The sequence below is a fragment of the Zonotrichia leucophrys genome, chromosome 23 (assembly GCF_028769735.1).
Source record: "Zonotrichia leucophrys gambelii isolate GWCS_2022_RI chromosome 23, RI_Zleu_2.0, whole genome shotgun sequence".
NCBI lineage: Eukaryota > Metazoa > Chordata > Aves > Passeriformes > Passerellidae > Zonotrichia > Zonotrichia leucophrys.
The window spans coordinates 1,815,332-1,841,066 of record NC_088192.1 but is presented as its reverse complement, the minus strand read 5'-3'; the positions used below and the strand labels follow the sequence as shown (position 1 = coordinate 1,841,066).

Sequence of the window (25,735 nt, the reverse complement as noted above, 5' to 3'; positions counted from 1 at the left end):
CCAAATGACCCAAACCAGTGCCACCAACACTGGGGTTCTGTCCCCAACTGACCCAAACCAGTGCCACCAACACTGGGGTTCTGTCCCCATCTGACCCAAACCAGTGCCACCAACACAGGGGTTCTGTCCCCAGCTGACCCAAACCAGTGCCACCAACATGAGAAGTTCTGTCCCCAGCTGACCCAAACCAGTGCCACCAACACTGGGGTTCTGTCCCCAGCTGACCCAAACCAGTGCCACCAACACTGGGGTTCTGTCCCAAATGGACCCAAACCAGTGCCACCAACACTGGGGTTCTGTCCCCAGCTGACCCAAACCAGTGCCACCAACATTGGGGTTCTGTCCCAAATGGACCCAAACCAGTGCCACCATCACAGAGGTTCTGTCCCCAGCTGACCCAAACCAGTGCCACCAACATTGGGGTTCTGTCCCCAGCTGACCCAAACCAGTGCCACCAACACTGGGGTTCTGTCCCAAACCAGTGCCACCAACACTGGGGTTCTGTCCCAAATGGACCCAAACCAGTGCCACCAACATTGGGGTTCTGTCCCAACTGACCCAAACCAGTGCCACCAACATTGGGGTTCTGTCCCCAGCTGACCCAAACCAGTGCCACCAACACTGGGGTTCTGTCCCAAATGGACCCAAACCAGTGCCACCAACATTGGGGTTCTGTCCCAAATGGACCCAAACCAGTGCCACCAACACAGAGGTTCTGTCCCCATCTGACCCAAACCAGTGCCACCAACACAGGGGTTCTGTCCCCAGCTGACCCAAACCAGTGCCACCAACACTGGGGTTCTGTCCCCAGCTGACCCAAACCAGTGCCACCAACATTGGGGTTCTGTCCCAAATGGACCCAAACCAGTGCCACCATCACAGGGGTTCTGTCCCCACCTGATCCAAAGCACTGCCAGCCCAGCAGTAAGAGCAAGCCACGAGGATTTTCCTTGGAGAATTTAACTAGAAAGACACAAACCCAGAGCAGGAAGGTGCTGCAGCTGCAAAGGACGGGGGGGGAGAGCAGCAGGCCTTGGCTCTTGGAGGAACTGCTGGAAATGAGAATTTCCATGAGAAAAAGCTTCCAAGACAAAAAGCCAGGCAGAAGCTGAGGGTTTGGCAGGGGTTTGGCTCTTTCCAGGGTCACAGCCACGAGCCAAGTGCTTTTGAGTGCAGCACCTCCAGCCCTCAGGCCCTCCCTGGGTGGGAATTGCAGAGCAGCGAGCAGAGCAGGCACAGCCACGTCCAGGAGCCTCTCAGGTGAGGGTTCCACGCGCACACACGAGCAGGGAAGGAGCCAGCTGGCAGCCTGGCAGGGCTCTGAGTGCCCAGCTGGCCCCAGGGACCCCTCACTCTGCCTCCTCAGGGTCAGTTTTGGCTTGGCCAGTCTCTAGGAGCTATGGAGAAGTCGGGCTCCTGTGTGTGCCAGTGACCTCCTGCTTCCTCCTGGTGGAGCTGCAGGGGTCACTCGAGCTGCCCCCGGGTTTCTGCAGGAATGGGAACTCCTCCAGCCCCAGCACAGTCACACACAAAGGAACAGCTGGTCCCAGTCTGAGTTCACATTCGATGGTGGAAATGAGCCTGTGACACACACTGCAAGCAGCTGCTTTATTCCCAGTCTTCCCACTCTTCATCTTCCAGCTGCAAACAAGAGGAAATCCATTTCTGAGCTGCTTTCAACTGTTTGTGTCTGTAAATCAACAGATTCCCCCTTGGCAAAGCTGCACACTCACCCCACCAGCCCCTCTCTGCACTCTGAGTGCCACCATGGTATTTTCTGAAAAATCCTCTTTGCCCAGGGGTTTCTCCTGGGAAGCTGAGAAGCCTCAGAGAGGAATGAAAACAATAATTATCTGCTTGCTGCTCCTGTGTTTTGCTGCTTTGGAATGTGGCCTGGACATTGTTTACCAACAGGTGAATGTTTGATTGGTTCCATGTGAATTGTTTTTAATTAATGACCAATCATGGTCCAGCTGTGTCAGACTCTCTGAGTCAGTCACAGGTTTTTACTATTCATTCTTGCTAAACCTTCTGATTTATCCTTTCTCCTTCTTTAGTATAGTTTTAGTATAGCATTCAATATAATAAATATAATATAATAATATAATTAATATAATAGATATAATAATACAATATAATCAATATTATATTTCTTATATTAATTATTTTATATAATTAATATAAAATAATAGATACAATAAATAATATAATATACTACATTATGTTATATGCATATTTATCATATTTATTTCATTATTTATATTACATGATTTCTATTATTTTGTATTATATTAATAAAATAAATATCATAAAATATAAAATAAGTAAAAATACAGATATAATATAGTAAATATATTACATTATGTCATATCCATTATATTATGTTAATTATATTATATTATATTATATTATATTATATTATATTATATTATATTATATTATATTATATTATATTATATTATATTATATTAATAGAATAAATATAGTAAATAAAATTAATAAAATAAAATAGAGTTTAAAAATATGGATATAATATATATAATAAATATAATATAGTACAGTATAGTATAGTGTAATTTAATGTAAAATAATGTAAAATATAATACAATACAATACAATACAATAATCAGCCTTCTGAGAACTTGGAGTTAGATTTTCATCTCTCACCTCATCCTGGAGACCCTCACAAACCCCACACCCTGAGGGGCTGGTGATGCTTTTGGGGGCAGTTTTTCTGCCCTGACTCACCTCCCCAGACATTTCCACCTTGGACAGTGCCAGCTGCACCTCCTCCTCTGTCATGTCCAGATCAAAGTCCTTTTCCCAATCCTCGCTGATATCCGTGCTGGAGCCTGCAAGCACAAACGTCCCCACTGAGCCACCAGAGCTGGCCCCAAAGGCCGGAATTCCCAGGGCTCAGAGCCACCACATTCCCTGGGATGGGCTGAGGCTGCTCCCCTCTCAGCCAGGGGGAGAGCTGGGTGCTGGAAGAATTCCTCCTGTGGCCTGGGGATGTGTGAGGTTCCAGGAGATAAGGAATGACAGGAGGGATTTGATATGGGGACTGCCATGGTGCCAGCAGGGATGACAGGCAGAGGGGAGGAATCACCACATCCCCTCCCAGGAGCACAGCCTTCCCTGGCAGCCAGGGACCAAGGGCTGCTCTGCTCTGTCACACACACATCTCATGGAAAATCCTTTCCTTGGGATTTTTCCTCCTGAGAAGCTGAGAGGCCTCAGGAACAAAATGCAAACATTGATTATCTGCTGCTGTGGAATGCAACAGGTGCATCTGGAATTGGCCCATGTTAATTGTTTCTAATTAATGGCCAATCACAGTCAGCTGGCTCAGACTCTCTGAGCCACAAACCTTTGTTATCATTCCTTCTTTTTCTATCCTTAGCCAGCCTTCTGATGAAACCCTTCTATTCTTTTAGAGTAGTTTTGGAGAATGTCATTGTTACAAAACTACCAGTTGTTTGAATTGCAAATATAATATATATAATTATATTATATATATATACCATTTGATATATGGTATATATCAAATATATATATTATACATATAAATAATATATATATTAATATATATAATAATGATATATAAAATGTATATTATAGATAACATATATTATACATAATATATAAAATAGTATCTAATATATAATAATATATAATACATATCAAATATATATAATTATATATTAATATATAATAAATATTTTTCCTATGCAATCTATTTTATATATTATATATATTATATATTAATGATTATATTAATATATATTATGTATTATTCATGATATAATATATGCAATAATATATCATGAGTACTATATATTAATATAATGTAATATAATATAATATAATATAATTATACATTACAATAGATATAATATATAATAATGTATCATATATTGATTAATTATATTAATATATACAATTATATATTATATATTTTTATATACTTCATATATATTATATAAAATAATATATTAATATATAATATATTATTCACTATATATTATATATAATAATATATAATGAACAATATATATTAATATATATTATATATCTTAAACATTATAAATATAATTTAATATAATCCATAAATATAAAATATTATATATAAATAATATAATATATATAATAAAACAATAAATCAGCCTTCTGAAACATGGAGTCAGGTCCTCATCTCTCCCCTCAGACCCCTGTGAGCAGTCACACTGCTCAGCCAGCAGGTCACTGATTTATTTCCCTTTCCTCTCCCTCAGCACCACAAACCAGAGCTGAGCCCCACACGAACCTTTCTTGCCGTTGTTGGAGGGCGTGGATTTGCCGCTGTCCGAGTTGAGCTCGAAGACTCTCAGGTCCGTGGGTCCCTCCTCCCTCAGAGTCTCTGTCCTGCCCTGCCCTTTGCTCTGCAGCTCTCTGGGCTCTGTTCCAGCTGCCCCCTCCGAGGATGCTGCTGAGGGCTGGCCAGGTGCACAAGGCTGAGCAGCTTCTGGGGGCTTTGGCAGCGAGCTCTGCTCCTCCAAGGTGGCCTCCACCAGCCTCTGGCAGAGCTCTGGGGCTGCAGCTGCAGTCTGTAGCTGGGTGGCAGGCACAGGGGCAGGGTTTGCAATCTGAGTGACAAGGGACGCGCTGTCGCTGCTCTCCGAGGGGCTCTGCTCCCCTGGCACCTGCTCTGGGGGCAGCACAGCCCAGCTCTGCCCACAGGGAGCCTTGGGGGCAGCAGCCTGGTGTCCCTCTGGGCTGGGTGCTTTCTGTGCTGCTCCTGGAAACGTGATGGTTGCACAAGGCAGGGGGGACATCCCCAAGAACTCCTCTGTAGGGAGGCAGAAGAGAAGCGAGAGATGGTTCAGCAAGGGCAGCAGCAGCTGGGCTGGGAGCTGGATTGCACAGAACCACAGAATGTCCTGAGCTGGATTTCACAGAATCACAGAATGCCCTAAACTGGATCTCACAGAATGCCCTGAGCTGGATCTCACAGAATCACAGAATGCCCTGAGCTGGATTGCACAGAATGCCCTGAGCTGGATCTCACAGAATGGCCTGAGCTGGATTTCACAGAATCACAGAATGCCCTAAACTGGATCTCACAGAATGCCCTGAGCTGGATCTCACAGAATCACAGAATGCCCTGAGCTGGATCTCACAGAATCACAGAATGCCCTGAGCTGGATCTCACAGAATCACAGAATGCCCTAAACTGGATCTCACAGAATCACAGAATGGCCTGAGCTGGATTGCACAGAATCACAGAATGCCCTAAACTGGATTTCACAGAATGGCCTGAGCTGGATTGCACAGAATCACAGAATGCCCTGAGCTGGATCTCACAGAATGTCCTGAGCTGGATCTCACAGAATCACAGAATGCCCTGAGCTGGGAGGGACCCACAGGGATCACCCAGTGCAACCCCTGGCCCTGCACAGACACCCCAAAAATCCCACCCTGGGCATCCCTGAGAGCCTTGTCCTGGAGCTGTGCCAGCTTTGGGGCTGTGCCCATTCCCTGGGGAGCCTGGGCAGTGCCAGCACCCTCAGGGGAGGAGAACATTTCCTCATTTCCACCCTGACACAGCTCCAGAAATTCCCTCAGATCCCACCACTGCTCACAGAGCAGAGATCTCCGTGATTTGTGGCAGTGAGGAGAAGCCACCACCCCATAAAAGCCCCAAAACCTGTCCCACCTTCATCCTCCTCCCAGCCTGGCTCCTCTTGCTGCATGCTCTGCTCTGCTCGCTGCTTCAGAGCCTCCCTCCGGGCTTCATCCTGCAGGAATCCAACACAGCAGCTGCTCACATGCCCAGGCCCCTTCCTCCCCCAGCCATTTCACCATCACTGACCCCAAGGCTCAGCCCAGATCCCAGTTTGCCCAGGAAAAGCCCCCCAGGGAACGCCCCCAGACCCACCTGCTCCAGGCAATGCAGTTTGTAGAAGTAGCGCTGCCAGAACTCCAGGTGGGAAACAGCCACAGGCACCTGGGAAAGGGATCAGAAAATGGATTAACCCCTCAGAGGGAGCTGTGCCCTCAGAGGGAGAGCTGTGCCCTCAGAGGGAGAGCTGTACCCTCAGAGAGAGAGCTGTGCCCTCAGAGAGAGAGCTGTGCCCTCAGAGGGAGAGCTGTGCCCTCAGAGAGAGAGCTGTGCCCTCAGAGAGAGAGCTGTGCCCTCAGAGAGAGAGCTGTGCCCTCAGAGAGAGAGCTGTGCCCTCAGAGAGAGAGCTGTGCCCTCAGAAGGAGAGCTGTGCCCTCAGAGGGAGAGCTGTGCCCTCAGAGAAAGAGCTGTGCCCTCAGAGGGAGAGCTGTGCCCTCAGAGGGAGAGCTGTGCCCCTCAGGGAGAGAGCTGTGCCCTCAGAGGGAGAGCTGTGCCCCTCAGAGGCAGAGCTGTGCCCTCAGAGAAAGAGCTGTGCCCTCAGAGGGAGAGCTGTGCCCTCAGAAGGAGAGCTGTGCCCTCAGAGAAAGAGCTGTGCCCTCACAGAGAGAGCTGGGTCCTCAGAGAGAGAGCTGGGTCCTCAGAGAGAGAGCTGCGCCCTCACAGAGAGAGCTGTGCCCTCAGAGAGAGAGCTGTGCCCTCAGAGAGAGAGCTGTGCCCTCAGAGAGAGAGCTGTGCCCTCAGAAGGAGAGCTGTGCCCTCAGAGAGAGCTGTGCCCTCAGAGGGAGAGCTGTGCCCTCACAGAGAGAGCTGTGCCCTCAGAGAGAGCTGTGCCCTCAGAGGGAGAGCTGAGCCCTCACAGAGAGAGAGCTGTGCCCCTCAGAGAGAGAGCTGTGCCCTCAGAGGGAGAGCTGTGCCCTCAGAGGGAGAGCTGTGCCCTCAGAGAGAGCTGTGCCCTCAGAGAAAGAGCTGTGCCCTCAGAAGGAGAGCTGTGCCCTCAGAAGGAGAGCTGTGCCCCTCAGAGAGAAGCTGTGCCCTCACAGAGAGAGCTGTGCCCTCACAGAGAGAGCTGTGCCCTCAGAGAGAGAGCTGTGCCCTCACAGAGAGCGCTCTGCCCTCAAAGGGAGAGCTGTGCCCTCAGAGAGAGCTGTGCCCTCAGAGAAAGAGCTGTGCCCTCAGAGAGAGAGCTGTGCCCTCAGAAGGAGAGCTGTGCCCTCAGAGAGAGAGCTGTGCCCTCAGAGGGAGAGCTGTGCCCTCAGAGGGAGAGCTGTGCCCTCAGAGAGAGCTGTGCCCTCAGAGAGAGAGCTGTGCCCTCAGAAGGAGAGCTGTGCCCTCAGAAGGAGAGCTGTGCCCTCAGAGAGAGAGCTGTGCCCTCAGAGAGAGAGCTGTGCCCTCAGAGGGAGAGCTGTGCCCTCACAGAGAGAGCTGTGCCCTCAGAGAAAGAGCTGTGCCCTCAGAGAAAGAGCTGTGCCCTCAGAGGGAGAGCTGTGCCCTCAGAGAGAGAGCTGTGCCCTCACAGAGAGAGCTGTGCCCCTCTCTCCTCCTAAAGCAGCTCCCATTTTATTCCATCCATAATTTTTCCATAGTTTCCATCCCAGCTGCAGGGCACAAACAGCTCAGGGCTTTCCTGCAGCACTCCCCAGGTCAGGAATTGCCATTTTGGGGCCTCACCATTTTGGTGTAGAGTGCCCTGATGGAAGGGCTGGTGGCCAGCAGCTCTGCAATCTCCCCTTTCTTCTCCTCCAGGCTGAACTGAGCCAGCCAGGCCTCGAGCAGCTCAGCAGGGCCTGTGTGGGACAAGCACAGGGACAAGAACCCTTCAGTTTGGGGAGGTTTCACTGGGGCACAGGAGGAGGGAGACACAGGGCTCAGAAATGCTCTGCCAGCTCAAGGCCCAACTTAAATTGGGTTAGGAAATTCAGATTAAGCTGGTCCTTGAGCTAAGAGCCAGATCTGCTTTTCTACAGCCAAGCCCTGCTGGTCAAAGGTTTCAGGGAACTCCAGCTGGCCCCCAAACCCCCTAGGGCAGCACCCTGGAGCCCCCAAACCCCCTAGGAGAGACCCCTGGCCCCCAAACCCCCTTGGGGAACACCCTGGACCCCCTGAACCCCCCTGGAGCCCCCAAACCCCTTTGGGGAGCACCCTGGGCCCCCTGAACCCCCCCTAGGGGAGCCCCTGACCCCCCCATACCATCGGGCTCGTTGCAGTAGGTGGCTGGGTCGGACTGGAGGCTGTAGAGACGAGCCTGGAGGGGACACACAGGGACAGCTGTGAGGGCAGGGACAGCAGCAGGGCCAGGGGACAGGCTCAGGGTGCCACACTGACCTTGGCACTGTCGTAGGGCTCGGTGGTGCCCGAGGGTGTTGCCATCAGGGTGATAACGTCACAGTCTATGGTCTTGTCCGGAGAGGGAGCGAAGGTGTCCGAGATGACCCCCAAAAAGTCAGACAGGCCCTTCCTCACCTTCTCTGTGGCACCTGAGCCCTCTGCCCTCTGCAGGGGAAGAGGCAGCACAGGGTCAGTGGCACCCCAGGATTTATGGGAATCCTTAAGGAAGCAGGATCTGACCCCGCAGGAAGGGTGAGGTGGGGGAAGCACCTGAGGGGAGCTGAGCTGAGGCTTTGTGGGGGAAGCAGAGCCGGGTTTGGGGCTTTGTGGGGGAAGCAGAGCGGGGTTTGGGGCTTTGTGGGGGAAGCAGAGCGGGGTTTGGGGCTTTGTGGGGGAAGCAGAGCCGGGTTTGGGGCTTTGTGGGGGGAGCACAGCCGGGTTTGGGGCTCTGTGGGGGAAGCAGAGCCGGGTTTAGGGCTTTGTGGGGAAGCACAGCCAGGTTTGGGGCTCTGTGGGGGAAGCACAGCCGGGTTTAGGGCTTTGTGGGGGAAGCAGAGCCGGGTTTGGGGCTCTGTGGGGGAAGCAGAGCCAGGTTTGGGGCTCTGTGGGGGAAGCACAGTGGGTTTGGGGCTCTGTGGGGGAAGCAGAGCCGGGTTTGGGGCTCTGTGGGGGAAGCACAGTGGGTTTGGGGCTCTGTGGGGGAAGCAGAGCCAGGTTTGGGGCTCTGTGGGGGAAGCAGAGCGGGGTTTGGGGCTCTGTGGGGGAAGCACAGCCGGGTTTGGGGCTTTGTGGGGGAAGCACAGCCGGGTTTGGGGCTGCTGTGCAGGGCTGAGGGTCACAGCTCATGTGGAGAACTTTTGTCACCCGACAGTGACACTGCCTGTGTCCCCCTGCAGTGACACCACCAGTGCTCCCCTTACAGTGACACTGCCTGTGTCCCCCCTACACTGCCACTGCCTGTGTCCCCCTACATTGTCCCCTTACAGTGACACCATCAGTCTCTCCTGTAGTGACACTGCCACTGTCCCACTACAGTCACACTGCCAATGTCCCCCTACACTGACACTGCCACTGTCCCCCTACAGTGACACTGCCACTGTCCCCCCTACAGTGACACTGCCTGTGTCCCCCTACATTGACACTGCCTGTGTCCCCCTACATTGTCCCCCTACAGTGACACTGCCACTGTCCCCCCTACAGTGACAGTGCCTGTGTCCCACTACATTGTACCCCTACAGTGACACTGCCACTGTCCCACTACAGTCACACTGCCAATGTCCCCTTACAGTGACATTGCCAGTGTCCCCCTGCATTGACACTGCCTGTGTCCCCCTACATTGACACTGCACTGTCCCCCCTACATTGTCCCCCTACACTGACACTGTCCCCCCTACAGTGACACTGCCTGTGTCCCCTACAGTGACACTGCCACTGTCCCCCCTACATTGTCCCCCTACAGTGACACTGCCTGTGTCCCACTACATTGACACTGCCTGTGTCCCCCCTACAGTGACACTGCCTGTATCCCACTACAGTGACACCACCAATGTCCCCCCTACAGTGACACTGCCTGTGTCCCCCTACATTGTCCCCCTACAGTGACACCACCAATGTCCCCCCTACAGTGACACTGCCACTGTCCCACTACAGTGACACTGCCAATGTCCCCCCTACAGTGACACTGCCACTGTCCCCCCTACAGTGACACTGCCACTGTCCCCCCTACATTGTCCCCCTACAGTGACACTTCCAGTGTCCCCCTGCTCAGCACAGTGGAGAGGGAACCACGAGGGAACGACAGCACAAGGGGAATGACTTTAATCTGCAGGAAATGGGGTTGGATGGGATATTGGGCAGGAATCCTCCCTGTGAGGGCGCTGGGATGAATTCCCAGAGGAGCTGTGGAACGATCCCAGGCGGGGTTTGGAGCAGCCTGGGAGGGTGGCAGGTGTCCCTGCCGTGGCAGGGGTGGCACTGGGTGCCCATACTCACTGCCAGCCTGTCCTTGACCACGCTGGCCGTGGCGGCGATGGTGCAGGCCGTGTCGTGCTGCACCACCTGTGTGAACTCAGCCAGGTCCCTCTTCATGAACTCCAAAGCCTCCGTGGACTGCAAGCACACAGCACATGGATTCTGCAGGGTTTTGCTTCCCCAGAAAAGCTGGGATTGCTCCCAGCACGTTACAAAAATCCAGGTGGGAGAGTTTGGCTCAGATGAACCCTCACCCAAACATGGGCAATGCATAAAACCAGAATAACCTGACCAACAACAGCACCTGCTCTGCCCAAAACACATTCCAGGAGGCTCTGAAGCCAAGAGCAGGAAAAACACAGGCTGGGAGAAGCCTGGCTTTAGGTTTTGTGTATAATTAACACAGGCAATGCTGTCACAGCAGGAAGTTCCACACCACAGAGCCACGCTGGAAGCACAACCCCCCTGCTCAGGGGGTGATCCCCACATCACAGAGCCCAGCATGACCCAGGGTTTGCTCAATCCCCTACAAATCCATCCCAAATCCTCTTCGGGGGGACCCTCCCGGGATGGGAGGAGCTCCGGGGCCGGCCCGCAGGCCCCGCCCTCCCGCTCCCGAGGGCTCCCGGTGGCTCCCGGAGGTTCCCGGTGGCTCTCACCGGTTCTCACCTTCTCCTTGACGGCCTGGTAGCTCTGCTGGAGCCAGCTCCGCCACCAGCCGCCATCCTCCCTGCGAGGGACAGGCACGGCGTCAGCACAGCCCACACACAGAGCCAGATCCCGACCCCAAACCAGGATCCCACACCGAGCTCCCAAATCCCACATCCTGGCCCCAGATTCAGATTCTATATTTCGATCCCAGACCCAAACCCCGACCCTATACATAGATCCCAGAGCACAGATCCCAATCCCAACCCCAGCTTCACAGCCCGACCCTAGATCCTGACTCCAAGCCCAGATCCAGACCCCAACCCTAGATTCCAACCCCAAACTCAAATTCAGACTCCAGCCCCAGATTCCAAACCCCGATTCCATCCCAAACCCCAGATCCAGACCCCATTCCCGGACCCCATTCCCAAGTTCCAACCCCCGATTCCAACCCCAGATTCTATCCCCAGACCCCAATCCCGGATCCCAGATCCAGATCCACACCCCGACCCCCGATTCCATCCCCATACCCCGACCCCAACCCCAAGTTCCATCCCCCGATTCCATCCCAGACCCCGGTTCCAGCTCCCACCCCCCAAACCGCAGCCCCAGCCCGGCCCCGCTGCCCGGTCCCGTCTCGCCGCCCCCCCTGCCCACGGGGTCCCTGTCCCGTTCCCGTCCCGTTCCCGTTCGGGTCCCGCCGCCCCCCGGCCGAGCCCCGCTCACCCCTCCGCCATCTTGGCGGTGTGACGTCACCAATATTTACCGACCCCTCACCCCGCGGGCCCCGCCCCGGAGCCGTGCCCCTCTGACGTCACTTCCTGCCCCGCCCCGGGGGCGCGGCCCGGGTACGGTGGCCGGGCGGGACCGGGAGCGGGACCGGGAGCGGAGCCGGGCGGAGGTGAGCGATGGGCACCGGGTGCTGTCCGGGGCGGGCGGGAACGCGTTCCTGGGCACCCTGGTACCGGGCAGGGCGGTGCTGACAGCAGGGAGGGCTCCCGGTACCGGGCGGGACGTGCCGGGCGATGTCGCCACCGGGAGGTCGGTGTTTGGCGCGGCGGGGGATCCCGGCACCCGGCAGGGTGGCCCTAGGGGATGCCGGTGCTGGGAAGGACGGTCCTTGGTGTCCCGGGACATCCGGTGGGTACCGGGCAGGACAGACCCCCGGTACCGGGCGGGACGATCCTTGGCGGTGTCTCTGCCTGTCCCGGTGTCCCCGGAGCGCTGGGAAGGGGTGGCATTGCCGGTGTCCCCCTGTCCCAGTGTCCCCGCAGGGCTGGGACGGGGTGGCAGTGGAGGCATCCCCGCTGTCCCCCTGTCCCGCTGTCCCGGTGTGTCCCTCTCTGTCCCCCCCGTCCCGGTGCTGACGCTCTATCTGTCCCGCTGTCCCCTGTCCCTGCACTGACCCCCTCTCTGTCCCCACAGCCATGGAGGTGCTGATGTCCCTCCTGTCCCCCTGTCCCGATGTCCTCCTGTCCTGCTGTCCCCTGTCCCGGTGCTGACGCTCTCTCTATCCCTCCTGTCCCCCTGTCCCGGTGTCCCTGCAGTCCCACTGTCCTCCCCCTGTCCCCTGTCCCGCTGTCCCTTCACTGACCCCCTCTCTGTCCCCCCAGCCATGGAGGTGCCAATGTCCCTCCTGTCCCATCCTCTGTCCCCTGTCCCTTCGCTGACCCTCTCTGTCCTCCTGTCCCCTGTCCCTTCACTGACCCTCTCTCTGTCCCCTCCAGCCACGGAGTGCCGATGTCTTCCCCTCCGTCCCCTTGTCCCTTCACTGACCCTTCCCCTGTCCTCCTGTCCCCTGTCCCTTCACTCACCCCTCTCTGTCCTCCTGTCCCCTGTCCCTTCACTGACCCCCCTGTCCCCACAGCCATGGAGGTGCCAATGTCCCTCCTGTCCCCTCATCCCGCTGTCCCTGTCCCTTCGCTGACCCCTCTCTGTCCCCAGCCATGGAGGTGCCGATGTCTCCCCTGTCCCCTGTCCCTTCACTGACCCCTCTCTGTCCTCCTGTCCCCCTGTCCCTTCACTGACCCTTCTCTTGTCCCCACAGCCATGGAGGTGCTGATGTCCCTCCTGTCCCCCCGTCCCGCTGTCCCTGTCCCTTCACTGACCCCCTCTCTGTCCCCACAGCCATGGAGGTGCTGATGTCCCCTCATCCCGCTGTCCCTGTCCCTTCACTGACCCCTCTCTGTCCTCCTGTCCCCTGTCCCTTCACTGACCCTCTCCCTGTCCCCACAGCCATGGAGGTGCCGATGTCCCTCCTGTCCCCTCATCCCGCTGTCCCTGTCCCTTCACTGACCCCTCTCTGTCCTCCTGTCCCCTGTCCCTTCACTGACCCCTCTCTGTCCCCTGTCCCCTGTCCCTTCACTGACCCCTCTCTGTCCCCCCAGCCATGGAGGTCCAGTCCTACTACACCAAGCTGCTGGGGGAGCTGAACGAGCAGCGCAAGCGCGACTTCTTCTGCGACTGCAGCATCATCGTGGAGGGCAGGATCTTCAAAGCCCACAAGAACATCCTGTTCGCCAACAGCGGCTACTTCCGGGCGCTGCTCATCCACTACATCCAGGACAGCGGGCGCCACAGCACGGCCTCGCTGGACATCGTCACCTCCGAGGCTTTCTCCGTCATCCTGGACTTCCTCTACTCGGGCAAGCTGGATCTGTGCGGCGACAACGTCATCGAGGTGATGTCGGCCGCCAGCTACCTGCAGATGACCGACGTGGTCAACTTCTGCAAGAGCTACATCAGGTCCTCGCTGGACATCTGCAGGAAGATGGAGAGGGAGGCCGTGGTGTTCTACCAGGCCGACAGCGGCAGCTCGGCCAGGGAGGGCCCCTCTGCTGGCTCCAAGGGTGCTGTCGCCGTGTCCTCCATGCAGGAGAAGGTTCTGGAATGCCAGAGGGACCCTCCCTGTGGGGAGTGCAGTGGCTGCCACCCGCTGGAGGTGGTGGCCAGGGACCCTCAGAGCAGCGTTTCCCCCGACGGCTGCAGGAGGGTGGAGCCCAAGGTGGAGGAGTTTGAGGCCGAGCCGGCGGCGGCGGCGGCGCTGGAGCCCATGGAAGAGGGGCAGCCCCTGGAGCTGGCCTGCAATAACCTGCACATGAAGCAGTTCCTGGAGGCTCTGCTGCGCAACGGCTCGGCCCCGAGGAAGGAGGACGTGGTGCATCACTTGGTGCGGGGATTTGAGGGTAGGGCTGAGGAGGCCGGAGTGCCCGTGAGCTCCATGGTGGACATTCACAGCGACTGGTATGGTGAGGACACAGGTGAGAGGACTCAGGGCACAGCTTTGTTGGGCTCCTTTTGTTATTCCTGTCCAAGAATATTTTGCTGAATTTTTGGCACGCTGAAATAAACTCTCGTTGTGCACTTTGAAAGCAGCTCTACTTGTTTGTTTGGTGCAGCCCGTGGCAGGTGAGTATTGCTGACAGCTCTGCAGCTCCCAGATCTCCCCACGTTCCACTTGGGGTGATTCTTCTTTTATTAATAAACTCACTGGGACCTCATTCAATGTTTTTGAAGAGGATTTTTCCCTCCTGATGGTCACAGAGCAATCCAACAGGAGGGATCTGCTGCAGGACCTGCTGTTCCCATCCCATCCCAGCTCCTGCCACTGCTGCTCTGTTTGCAACTTCAGAGGGCAGAAATCAGCTTTATCCACCACTGAGGGAATCCTGTGAGTCCTTTAGCAGCACTGAAAGCTTTAAATTCTGTGGTAAGGCATAAAAATGAGGCTTTTTTCACTTTCCAGCTGCCCCAGCACCAGCTAATATTATATAGCTTATATACCAGCTGTATAATATTTGGTATAAATACCAAATATTTCTGGTATTTATTTCTGAGATACCAGAAATATGTCAGGGATATTTCCTGGCAGCACTCTCAGGAAAACCATGCCCATGTGCATTTCTCCTGATGTGGACAATAAAGATTTGGGCATTTTATCTGGTTTTTCATGAGTGCCTTGTCCAAACAACTTAGTGAGGACAGGAGGTGGCTCTGCCACACTGAGGATGTGACAAATGCCACAAGGCTGGCACTGGCTGTAGCCAGCAAATTTATTTTCCTGTCATCTGCAGCTCAAGCTGCCCGTGTGACCTTAAAGCCAATAAAAAGTGACAAATCCTCTCAAGCAGGGCACTGATAAAATCACAACTGCAGGTTTGCTCCCAGAGCTGGGCTGTCACCGCTCACCCTGGTGCTTTTTGATGTGTGCCAAGGCAAGAACATCCAACACACACAAATTTCACTTCTCTTTTTCCTCTCTCAACATCTCCAGGCTGTTCATGAGTCATTAAAAAGGGAAATGCTCCCAGAGTTTGATAGGGAACATCAGGAGTCCTGGCAGTGTAGCAGAAATGTTAGTGAGAGATGGGGTTTGAGTAGGAGGGAGGGAAAAGAAACCAAACCTTCCATTCCTTCTGTTTCTGTGCTAAAACAGGACCTTGGAGCAGTGAGGAGAGTGGGAGTTTCTCAGCTTTCAGTGGTGCTGCTGCCTCAGCTTCTTCACAAGGCACCAGAAATGAGAAACACAAACTCCTGGTGAAAGAATGGTGCGCTCAGGTTAAGAGATGGGATAAATTTCACTTTTTTTTTCAAGTTTCTACCTCTGTTTCAGTCATCCTTCAGAGCAGAAAGAGGGAAAACTGGCACCTGTAGAGCCCTGGAAGCAAGGCAGGACCAAGAACTGGGTTTAAATGAAGCTCTGGATGCCCAGCAGGGATTTGCAATCCCTTGGGAAGCTCCAAGACTCTCACATCATTAATTCCTTTTTTGATACACACCTTTTTTGATAGTGGGTTGGATAAACCTTAATGCAAAGGATGCTCTGCAGCCTCACCTGCTTGAGACACAAAATATTTCCCTGAATCAGGGCCTGGAACAGGGAAAATCAATCCTTTGGCACCACTTTTCTGCTGGAAGGGAAGCTGGTGCTGGAAAACTTGGCAATGCCCACCTGTCTGTAAAATGGGATCTTCAAATTTAATTCTGTTCTTGCACCCGACTCCATAAATTGTGTATTGCTTGTGGTTTGGTTTTTGGAACGGTAAAATATTGCCAGGAAATATATTGGAGTCCTTCACCTCGTTATTCCCAACAGGAAGGGAGCAGAAACAGAGTCATATTTTCATATATAAATATGAAAGAACGTGGCCAAAATGTGCTATTTCTGCCTGTAGTTTGTGTTAAAGGTTTTAGTTTTTGATGCTGTTTAATGCTAAGAGTAATATATTTATGGATTTTTATATCTAAATATGAAAGAACATGGCCAAAATGTGCTATTTCTGCCTGCAGTTTGTGTTGAGGTTTTAGTTTCTGATGCTAATGATTTAATAATTTTAAAGAAAGGAATAGCCAAAATTTGCTATTTCTGCCTGCAGTTTGTGTTGAAGGTTTTAGTTTCTGATGCTAATGATTTAATAATTTTAAAGAAAGGAATAGCCAAAAATTCTGCCTGCAGGTTTGTGTTAAAGGTTTTAGTTTCTGATTCTAATAGTTTAATAATTTTTAAAGGAAGGAATAGCCAAAATTTGCTATTTCTGCCTGCAGTTTGTGTTGAAGCTTTTAGTTTCTGATGCTAATAGTTTAATAATTTTTAAAGAAAGGAATAGCCAAAATGTGCTATTTCTGCCTGCAGTTTGTGTTTAAGGTTTTAGTTTCTGATGCTAATAGTTTAATAATTTTTAAAGGAAGGAATAGCCAAAATTTGCTATTTCTGCCTGCAGTTTGTGTTTAAGGTTTTAGTTTCTGATGCTAATGATTTGCTAATTTTTAAAGAAAGGAATAGCCAAAACGTGCTATTTCTGCCTGCAGGTTTGTGTTGAAGGTTTTAGTTTCTGATTCTAATGATTTAATAATTTTAAAGAAAGGAATAGCCAAAAATTCTGCCTGCAGGTTTGTGTTAAAGGTTTTAGTTTCTGATTCTAATAGTTTAATAATTTTTAAAGGAAGGAATAGCCAAAATTTGCTATTTCTGCCTGCAGTTTGTGTTAAAGGCTTTAGTTTCTGATGCTAATAGTTTAATAATTTTTAAAGGAAGGAATAGCCAAAATGTGCTATTTCTGCCTGCAGGTTTGTGTTTAAGGCTTTAGTTTCTGATGCTAATGATTTAATAATTTTAAAGAAAGGAATAGCCAAAATTTGCTATTTCTGCCTGCAGTTTGTGTTGAAGGTTTTAGTTTCTGATGCTAATGATTTGCTAATTTTTAAAGAAAGGAATAGCCAAAACGTGCTATTTATGCATGCAGGTTTGTGTTTAAGGCTTTAGTTTCTGATGCTAATGATTTAATAATTTTTAAAGGAAGGAATAGCCAAAATTTGCTATTTCTGCCTGCAGTTTGTGTTGAAGGTTTTAGTTTCTGATGCTAATAGTTTAATAATTTTTAAAGAAAGGAATAGCCAAAATGTGCTATTTCTGCCTGCAGTTTGTGTTGAAGGCTTTAGTTTCTGATGCTAATGATTTAATAATTTTTAAAGAAAGGAAGTGGCTGAGGTGGAGCAGAGACCCCCCTTGACTAGAAGCAGATTATTGGTGCTCCCTGAATGAAAATGAACGTTTTGCTGTGTTGAACAGCAGGCAGGCTGCTTTGCCAGGGCACTGCAGCTGCACCAGTTCTGCATGGAGGAGGAACCTGCAGGTGAGGGGAGACGCAGCTCCCACCTGAGCCTTGCGGCGAGCAGCGCCAGGATTCTATCAGGATTCTATCAGGATTCTATCAGGATTCCCTGGCAGCAGCGGCTGCGAGGGTGCCCGAGCTCACAGGCCGTGTTCTGTCCCCAAGGTGACGTGCTGGTGGTGCCCATCAAGCTGCACAAGTGCCCGTTCTGCCCCTACACGGCCAAGCAGAAGGGGATCCTGAAGCGGCACATCCGCTCGCACACCGGGGAGCGGCCGTACCCCTGCGACACCTGCGGCAAGCGCTTCACCCGCCAGGAGCACCTGCGCAGCCACGCCCTCAGCGTGAGTCACAGGGGTCACGGGGGTCACAGGGGTCACACGGGGTCACAGGGGTCACACGGGGTCACAGGCTCTGCGGCCTGCCTCGGGTTTTAGGTGTTTAGGTTCGTTAGTGGGTGGGTGGGTTCGGGGTTGGTGTTAGGGGATGGTTGTTGGAATTGCAAGGCGACCCCAAAGCTGGGGAGTGATTGGCGTCTGAGTCCAGGGAATGCTGAACACTGGCCTTATTAACACTGTATTATATGACATTACAGCTGTGTTAGAGAGAGATACTATACTATACTATACTATACTATACTATACTATACTATACTATACTATACTATACTATGCTACACTATAGGCTATACCATTCTATTCTATTCTATTCTATTCTATTCTATTCTATTCTATTCTATTCTATATACTATTCTATACCATACTATACCATACTACTCTACTCTACTCTACTCTATACCATACCATACTATTGTATTACTATACTATTACTATTTTATACTCTATTGTACTATTCTATACTATGCTACACTGTACTACACTACACTATATACTATACCATACTGTTCTATTCTATACTACACTATATACTATACTATACTATTCTAGACTAGACTAGACTAGATTATGATATACTATTTTATACTATTCTATACTATTCTATACCATACCATACCATACTGTTCAATTACTATACTATTACTACACTATTGCTATTCTGTACTATTCTATTCTATTCTATTGTATACTACACTAGGTACTATTCTATACCATTCAATTCTATTACTATACTACTAGTATACTATTACTATACTATTACTATTTTATACTATACTACTACTATACTATACTACGCTACACTGCACTATATACTATACCATTCTATTCTATTCTATTCTATACTATACCATAGTATTCTATTCAATTACTATACTATTACTACACTATTACTATTCTGTACTATACTATACTATTCTATTCTATTCTATTCTATTCTATTCTATTCTATTCTATTCTATTCTATTCTATTCCATTCCATTCCATTCCATTCCATTCCATTCTATTCTACACTATATACTATTCTATACTATACCATACTATACTATACTATACTATACTATACTATACCATACCATACCATACCATACCATACCATACCATACCATACCATACCATAGTATTCTATTCAATTACTATACTATTACTACACTATTACTATTCTGTACTATACTATACTATTCTATTCTATTCTATTCTATACTACACTAGGTACTATTCTATACCATTCCATTCTACTACTATACTACTAGTATACTATTACTATACTATTACTATTTTATACTATACTACTACTATACTATATTACACTATACTATACTATGCTACACTGCACTATATACTATACCATTCTATTCTATTCTATTCTATTCTATTCTATTCTATTCTATTCTATTCTATTCTATTCTATACTGTAGTATTCTATACTGTACTCTATACTCTACTCTATACTCTATACTATTCTATTCTATTCTATACTACACTACACTATAGTATATACTATTCTATACTACACTATGTCATACTTACTACTGACTCCTGAAAATCTCGTGTCTGTCTGCTGAAGTGTGGCTGTTTCCCGGTGATGACAATCTCTCCAAAGCCTCAAATTGCCTTTTTCCCCCAAATTTGCTGTTTTCCCTGCAGGTCCATCGCTCCAACAAGCCCATCATCTGCAAGGGCTGCAGGAGGACCTTCACCAACAGCCTGTCCCAGGGGCATTTTATTTTAGTTCGGTTAGATTTTGGGAAGGAATTCTGCAGGGTGGTGTGGATGCTCCATTGCTGGAATTGTCCCAGGCCAGATTGGACAGGGCTTGGAGCGATCTGGAATTGTGGAAGGTGTCCATGGGCTGGAAAAGCTCTAAGATCCATCCAACCCAAACCATTCCATGATTGCTACACTTGGGTACCCCAAATCTTTGTGGGCAGAATAACGATGGCGATTCCACTCCTCTTCAGCTGAAATGTGGCTGTTTCTTGTGGCAATCTCTCCAAAGCCTCAAATTGCCTTTTTCCCCCAAATTTGCTGTTTTCCCTGCAGGTCCATCGCTCCAACAAGCCCATCATCTGCAAGGGCTGCAGGAGGGCCTTCACCAGCAGCCTGTTCCTAGGGCATTTTATATTTAGTTAGGTTAGATTTTGGGAAGGAATTCTGCAGGGTGGTGTGGATGCTCCATTGCTGGAATTGTCCAGGCCAGATTGGACAGGGCTTGGAGCAACCTGGAATTGTGGAAAGTGTCCATGGGCTGGAAAAGCTCTAAGATCCATCCAACCCAAACCATTCCATGATTCCTACTCTTGGGTAGGAATCTTGGGTAGGAATCCACAAATCTGGAGCAGAAATAACGATGGCGATTCCACTCCTCTTCAGCTGAAATGTGGCTGTTTCTTGTGGCAATCTCTCCAAAGCCTCAAATTGCCTTTTTCCCCCAAATTTGCTGTTTTCCCTGCAGGTCCATCGCTCCAACAAGCCCATCATCTGCAAGGGCTGCAGGAGGACCTTCACCAACAGCATTTTATTTTAGTTAGGTTAGATTTTGGGAAGGAATTGTGCAGGGTGGTGAAGGTGTGGTTTCCTCATTCCTGGAATTGTCCCAGGCCAGGTTGGATGGGGCTTGGAGGGATGTGGAATTGTTGAAGGTGTCCATGGGCTGGAAAAGCTCTAAGATCCATCCAACCCAAACCATTCCATGATTGCTACTCTTGGGTAGGAATCTTGGGTAGGAATCCACAAATCTTTGTGGGCAGAATAACGATGGCGATCCCACTCCTCTTTAGCTCAAGTATGGCTGTTTCTTGTGGCAATCTCTCCAAAGCCTCAAATTGCCTTTTCCCCCCAAATTTGCTGTTTTCCCTGCAGGTCCATCGCTCCAACAAGCCCATCATCTGCAAGGGCTGCAGGAGGACCTTCACCAACAGCCTGTCCCAGGGGCATTTTATTTTCCCAATCTGTTAGGTTAGATTTTGGGAAGGAATTGTGCAGGGTGGTGAAGGTGTGGATGCTCCATTGCTGGAATTGTCCCAAGCCAGGCTGGACAGAGCTTGGAACCACCTGGAATTGTTGAAGGTGTCCATGGGCTGGAAAAGCTCTAAGATCCATCCAACCCAAACCATTCCATGATTGCTACACTTGGGTAGCAGAATAACGATGGCGATCCCACTCCTCTTTAGCTCAAGTATGGCTGTTTCTTGTGGCAATCTCTCCAAAGCCTCAAATTGCCTTTTCCCCCCAAATTTGCTGTTTTCCCTGCAGGTCCATCGCTCCAACAAGCCCATCATCTGCAAGGGCTGCAGGAGGACCTTCACCAACAGCATTTATTTTAGTTCGGTTAGATTTTGGGAAGGAATTCTGCAGGGTGGTGTGGATGCTCCATTGCTGGAATTGTCCCAAGCCAGGTTGGACAGGGCTTGGAGCGATCTGGAATTGTTGAAGGTGTCCATGGGCTGGAAAAGCTCTAAGATCCATCCAACCCAAACCATTCCATGATTGCTACACTTGGATAACCCAAATCTTTGTGGGCAGAATAACGATGGCGATCCCACTCCTCTTTAGCTCAAGTATGGCTCTTTCTCTGTGGTGACAATCTCTCCAAAGCCTCAAATTGCCTTTTCCCCCCAAATTTGCTGTTTTCCCTGCAGGTCCATCGCTCCAACAAGCCCATCATCTGCAAGGGCTGCAGGAGGGCCTTCACCAACAGCCTGTCGCAGGGGCATTTTATTTTAGTTAGGTTAGATTTTGGGAAGGAATTGTGCAGGGTGGTGAAGGTGTGGATGCTCCATTGCTGGAATTGTCCCAGGCCAGGTTGGACAGGGCTTGGAGCGATCTGGAATTGTTGAAGGTGTCCATGGGCTGGAAAAGCTCTAAGATCCATCCAACCCAAACCATTCCATGATTGCTACACTTGGGTAGCCCAAATCTTTGTGGGCAGAATAACGATGGCGATTCCACTCCTCTTCAGCTGAAATGTGGCTGTTTCTCTGTGGTGACAATCTCTCCAAAGCCTCAAATTGCCTTTTCCCCCCAAATTTGCTGTTTTCCCTGCAGGTCCATCGCTCCAACAAGCCCATCATCTGCAAGGGCTGCAGGAGGACCTTCACCAACAGCCTGTCGCAGGGGCTGCGGCGCTTCGGGCTCTGTGACAGCTGCACCTGCGTCACCACCACCCACGAGGACTCCCTGCCCATCAACCTGAGCCTGGTGGAAACGGCCTCAGAAGGGCAGGAGAAAGGAGATGCTGACAACGATTGGCCCATCTATGTGGAGTCTGGCGAGGAGAACGACCCAGCTGAGGATGATGATGGCGATGACAAGCAGGAAATGCGGCGCGGTTTGTCCGACAGAGAGACTTTGATGTAGCAGTGAGAGGAGAGGGGGAGCACTCAGAGGGTCCCCTGGCAGTGTCTGTGACAGAAAACTCAATCAGTGACACTGTGCTGGTTTTTATTATTCTGGGGTTTTAATTCAATTGTGAGGAGAACTGGATTTTTTTGGATATTTTTAAAGTTTTCAGTGCTGTGCACCAGAAATCTGTGAAGAATCTTCAGTCTGGGGCTCACAGAGGTTGGACTTGAGCAGTTTCTCTGCCTGCTGGTTTGGGGTTTGCAGGTGGAACACCTCTGGGTTGTTTTGGGGACAGGTTCATTGAATTATTTCAAATAATGAGTCCTGGTCCTTAATCCCTGATCTGAAAGGGACGCCACCTTTCCTCTGAAGATGACATAAAATTTGGTTTACATCTCTTCCCTTGGGACTTTTCCAAGCTAATCTGTGATTCTTCTGTCTTAGGACAGTGTTATCTAAATGGTGAACCATAAATGTTTGCTGAGACTGGGTTTGACCTGGAAACCAGGGCAGAAAAACCAGGATAACAACAAAAAACCCCACAAAAAGATGCTGCTGCTGAAAGGATAGACAGGAAGAATCCATCTCTTTCACATATTGCAATAATTTATAGGTCAAGCTTTTCTTTCTGAATTTTTACTGCATCTTCCTCTCCTGAGAGCTCAGGCTGTGGATCTTCAGCTGTGTCACTCAGAATTCAGCAGTCTTGGCTTAAATATTAAACACAAAAATGGTGTTTTAGTGGCCAGGACCAAGAGAAAACCCCAAATTCTTTTCAGCTTTTTCCAATAGGAGTTAAAAGCTGTCAGGCAGCTTCCTTGGGAATTCTGACTGTGGCAGATTGAACAACCAGAGCCACACCTGGTGTAGCTGAGGAGCAGTGAAATATCTGAGCTATGCCATAAAAAAGCTCTGAATGCCCTTTTGGAATAATTTTCTTCCTCTTTTCCTGTAATTTCTTTTCCAATTCAGGGATCCTCTCGTGATTTATGTTTGGTGATTTAATCCAATATTTATTTTCTTAAAAAAAACCTCCACTGTGGACCTCCTGATTCTTCGCTGGGGCAGCTAAAACTTTACAAAGGAGGTGAGATTTTTGTCACTTTTCCAGCAGCAACTTTTTAAGAGCTATCAAAACTCAGGCTGGGGAGCTCTGGAAGAAAACCCAGCACCAGCAGAAAGCCTGTTTGCTTAGGGGTGACCTCCTGTTCCCTGACAAGGGGACAAAAACTGAAATATACTGTGAAATAAGACTGTTAATGCTCCTTCACTCTGCTGTTCCCAAGTGTTTCACGAAAAGGCAAATTTGATGATTCTTTTGGGCTGGAGCAGAATTTTTTTTTTAGCCAGATTTGGCTGACAAAGAGTGAGCAGTTTCCTCCCACTTGGTGCTGTTTCCTGAGGGGTTTTTGGTGTAAAGGTTTTCCCACTTGGCAAACCTAAAAAAAACCCCAGAGCCTTCTGATTTCACCAGGGTTTGTTGTGCATACCTCGTGCTTTTCTTGTGCACATTGGAAAAAAAGAACAATTCAGCTTCACCCAGCAGTGGAACTGCCCCATTGTCATGTCAGATTTATTTGTGAGAGGTGATCCTGCTCTCATAAATGCAGCCAAGGGTTCATTGCCACACCAGGTAGGATGAGGAAAGAAGAAATAAAGTTGTTTTTAAAGAATTCACTTTATTGGTGGCTGCTGCAAAGAGCAGAAGGTGAAGAGACTTCTTCTGGTCTGATCCAAGTTAATCTTGATGATTGTCACCACATAATGTGCTGGGATTATTTTCTGTCCCTTAATTTGGGTGATTTTCAGTCATCTCTGCTCCAGATCAGCTGGAAATTTGAGTTTGTATGAGCTGGAGCACAGGACAAGACATTTACAGAATTCCCTGCTCTAGAGCCCCTGGTTTAATCAATCTGAATTAAGGGACAGCTCATGGAGGTGCCACTTTTGGAGCTCCTCTGAAATCCTGCTGTGCTTTTGGCTCCTTGGTGCTCTTGAGCAAAATGTGGGGCTTGTAAATCTCGCTGGGATGTTTGGAAAAGCACCTTCCAGCCTCCCAGGGCTTGTCTTTTCGACTGCTGGGTTTTTGCTGAGTCCACCCAAAACCACAGGGTGATACAGGAGAGACTTTCTGCCTTGAGAACCATGGATAAATCTGATTTTTTCATTGATGGAAGTGGGGCAGGAATGTAAACAGGAATCAAATGAAGATTGAGGATCATGAAGATTCCACCTCGTTGTAAATACTGGTAGAAGCCACAAGAGCATCAGAAGGAGCTGGGTGATAAAGGTGATAAAGGAGAGACTTTCTGCCTTGAGAGCCATGGATAAATCTGATTTTTTTTTGGGAAACTCGCTGATGGAAGTGGGGCAGGAATGTAAATAGGGATCAAATGAAGATTGAGGACCATGAAGATTCCACCTCACTGTAAATACTGGTAGAAGCCACAAGAGCTGGAGCATCAGCTGTGCTGGAGGATAAAGGTGATAAAGGAGGGACTTTCTGCCTTGAGAGCCATGGGTAAATCTGATTTTTTCATTGATGGAAGTGGGGCAGGAATGTAAACAGGGATCAAATGAAGATTGAGGATCATGAAGATTCCACCTCACTGTAAATACTGGCAGAAGCCACAAGAGCTGAAGCATCAGCTGAGCTGGGTGATAAAGGTGATAAACCACAGGGTGATAAAGGTGATAAAGGAGGGACTTTCTGCCTTGAGAGCAATGGATAAATCTGATTTTTTTTGGGAAAGTCACTGATGGAAGTGGGGCAGGAATGTAAACAGGGATCAAATGAAGATTGAGGATCATGAAGATTCCACCTCACTGTAAATATTAGTAGAAACCACAAGAGCATCAGCTGAGCTGGGTGATAAAGGTGATAAAACCACAGGGTGATACAGGTGATAAAGGAGGGACTTTCTGCCTTGAGAGCCATGGGTAAATCTGATTTTTTCATTGATGGAAGTGGGGCAGGAATGTAAACAGGGATCAAATGAAGATTGAGGATCATGAAGATTCCACCTCACTGTAAATATTGGTAGAAGCCACAAGAGCATCAGAAGGAGCTGGGTGATAAAGGTGATAAACCACAGGGTGATAGAGGAGAGACTTTCTGCCTTGAGAGCAATGGATAAATCTGATTTTTTTTTTGGGAAAGTCACTGATGGAAGTGGGGCAGGAATGTAAACAGGGATCAAATGAAGATTGAGGATCATGAAGATTCCACCTCACTGTAAATATTGGTAGAAGCCACAAGAGCTGGAGGATAAAGGTGATAAAGGAGGGACTTTCTGCCTTGAGAGCCATGGATAAATCTGATTTTTTCATTGATGGAAGTGGGGCAGGAATGTAAACAGGGATCAAATGAAGATTGAGGATCATGAAGATTCCACCTCATTGTAAATATTGGTAGAAGCCACAAGAGCTGCAGCATCAGCTCAGGTTTTGTAAATCTTGCTGGAATATTTGGAAAAGCACCTTCCAGCCTCCCAGGGCTTGTCTTTTGGACTGCTGGGTTTTTGCTGAGTCCACCCAAAACCACAGGGTGATAAAGGAGG

The 25,735-nt window shown here is 49.6% G+C and overlaps 2 protein-coding genes across 4 annotated transcripts; one reads left to right on the top strand and one right to left on the bottom strand.

Annotated features, from left to right (window-relative positions):
• Nucleotides 1-1,594: 1,594 nt before the first annotated feature.
• Nucleotides 1,595-11,607, bottom strand: BSDC1 (BSD domain containing 1). Its single transcript, XM_064731621.1, has 11 exons — nucleotides 11,552-11,607; nucleotides 10,847-10,907; nucleotides 10,199-10,315; nucleotides 8,204-8,371; nucleotides 8,069-8,123; nucleotides 7,550-7,665; nucleotides 5,918-5,986; nucleotides 5,696-5,777; nucleotides 4,307-4,828; nucleotides 2,749-2,852; nucleotides 1,595-1,641 (listed from the first exon to the last, which is right to left on the bottom strand). Exons 1-11 carry the CDS (start codon nucleotides 11,560-11,562, stop codon nucleotides 1,609-1,611), a joined length of 1,338 nt encoding a protein of 445 aa, XP_064587691.1. The 5' UTR covers nucleotides 11,563-11,607; the 3' UTR covers nucleotides 1,595-1,608.
• A 62-nt stretch (nucleotides 11,608-11,669) lies between these two features.
• On the top strand, nucleotides 11,670-25,265 carry ZBTB8B (zinc finger and BTB domain containing 8B). 3 transcript variants are annotated; one of them, XR_010442686.1, is made up of 5 exons: nucleotides 11,670-11,726; nucleotides 13,213-14,085; nucleotides 17,602-17,780; nucleotides 21,879-24,465; nucleotides 24,843-25,265. XR_010442686.1 is itself a non-coding variant. In XM_064731758.1 (4 exons), exons 2-4 carry the CDS (start codon nucleotides 13,215-13,217, stop codon nucleotides 22,188-22,190), a joined length of 1,362 nt encoding a protein of 453 aa, XP_064587828.1. In that variant the 5' UTR covers nucleotides 11,670-11,726; nucleotides 13,213-13,214; the 3' UTR covers nucleotides 22,191-25,265. The 3 variants fall into 3 exon arrangements, 1 of the variants encoding a protein (XP_064587828.1); XR_010442687.1 differs by having other exon boundaries at nucleotides 21,879-24,842; nucleotides 25,054-25,265; XM_064731758.1 differs by having other exon boundaries at nucleotides 21,879-25,265.
• The last annotated feature ends 470 nt before the right edge of the window (nucleotides 25,266-25,735 follow it).

Coding starts and splice junctions, on each gene's coding strand:
- BSDC1 (XM_064731621.1), bottom strand. Junction 8,372..10,198: donor TGGTCAAGGACAGGCTGGCA/GTGAGTATGGGC, acceptor CTTCCCCTGCAG/AGGGCAGAGGGCTCAGGTGC. Junction 1,642..2,748: donor AGGTGGAAATGTCTGGGGAG/GTGAGTCAGGGC, acceptor TCTTGTTTGCAG/CTGGAAGATGAAGAGTGGGA.
- ZBTB8B (XM_064731758.1), top strand. CDS start 13,215: ATGGAGGTCCAGTCCTACTACACCAAGCTGCTGGGGGAGCTGAACGAG. Junction 14,086..17,601: donor CTGGTATGGTGAGGACACAG/GTGAGAGGACTC, acceptor TCTGTCCCCAAG/GTGACGTGCTGGTGGTGCCC. Junction 17,781..21,878: donor TGCGCAGCCACGCCCTCAGC/GTGAGTCACAGG, acceptor TTTTCCCTGCAG/GTCCATCGCTCCAACAAGCC.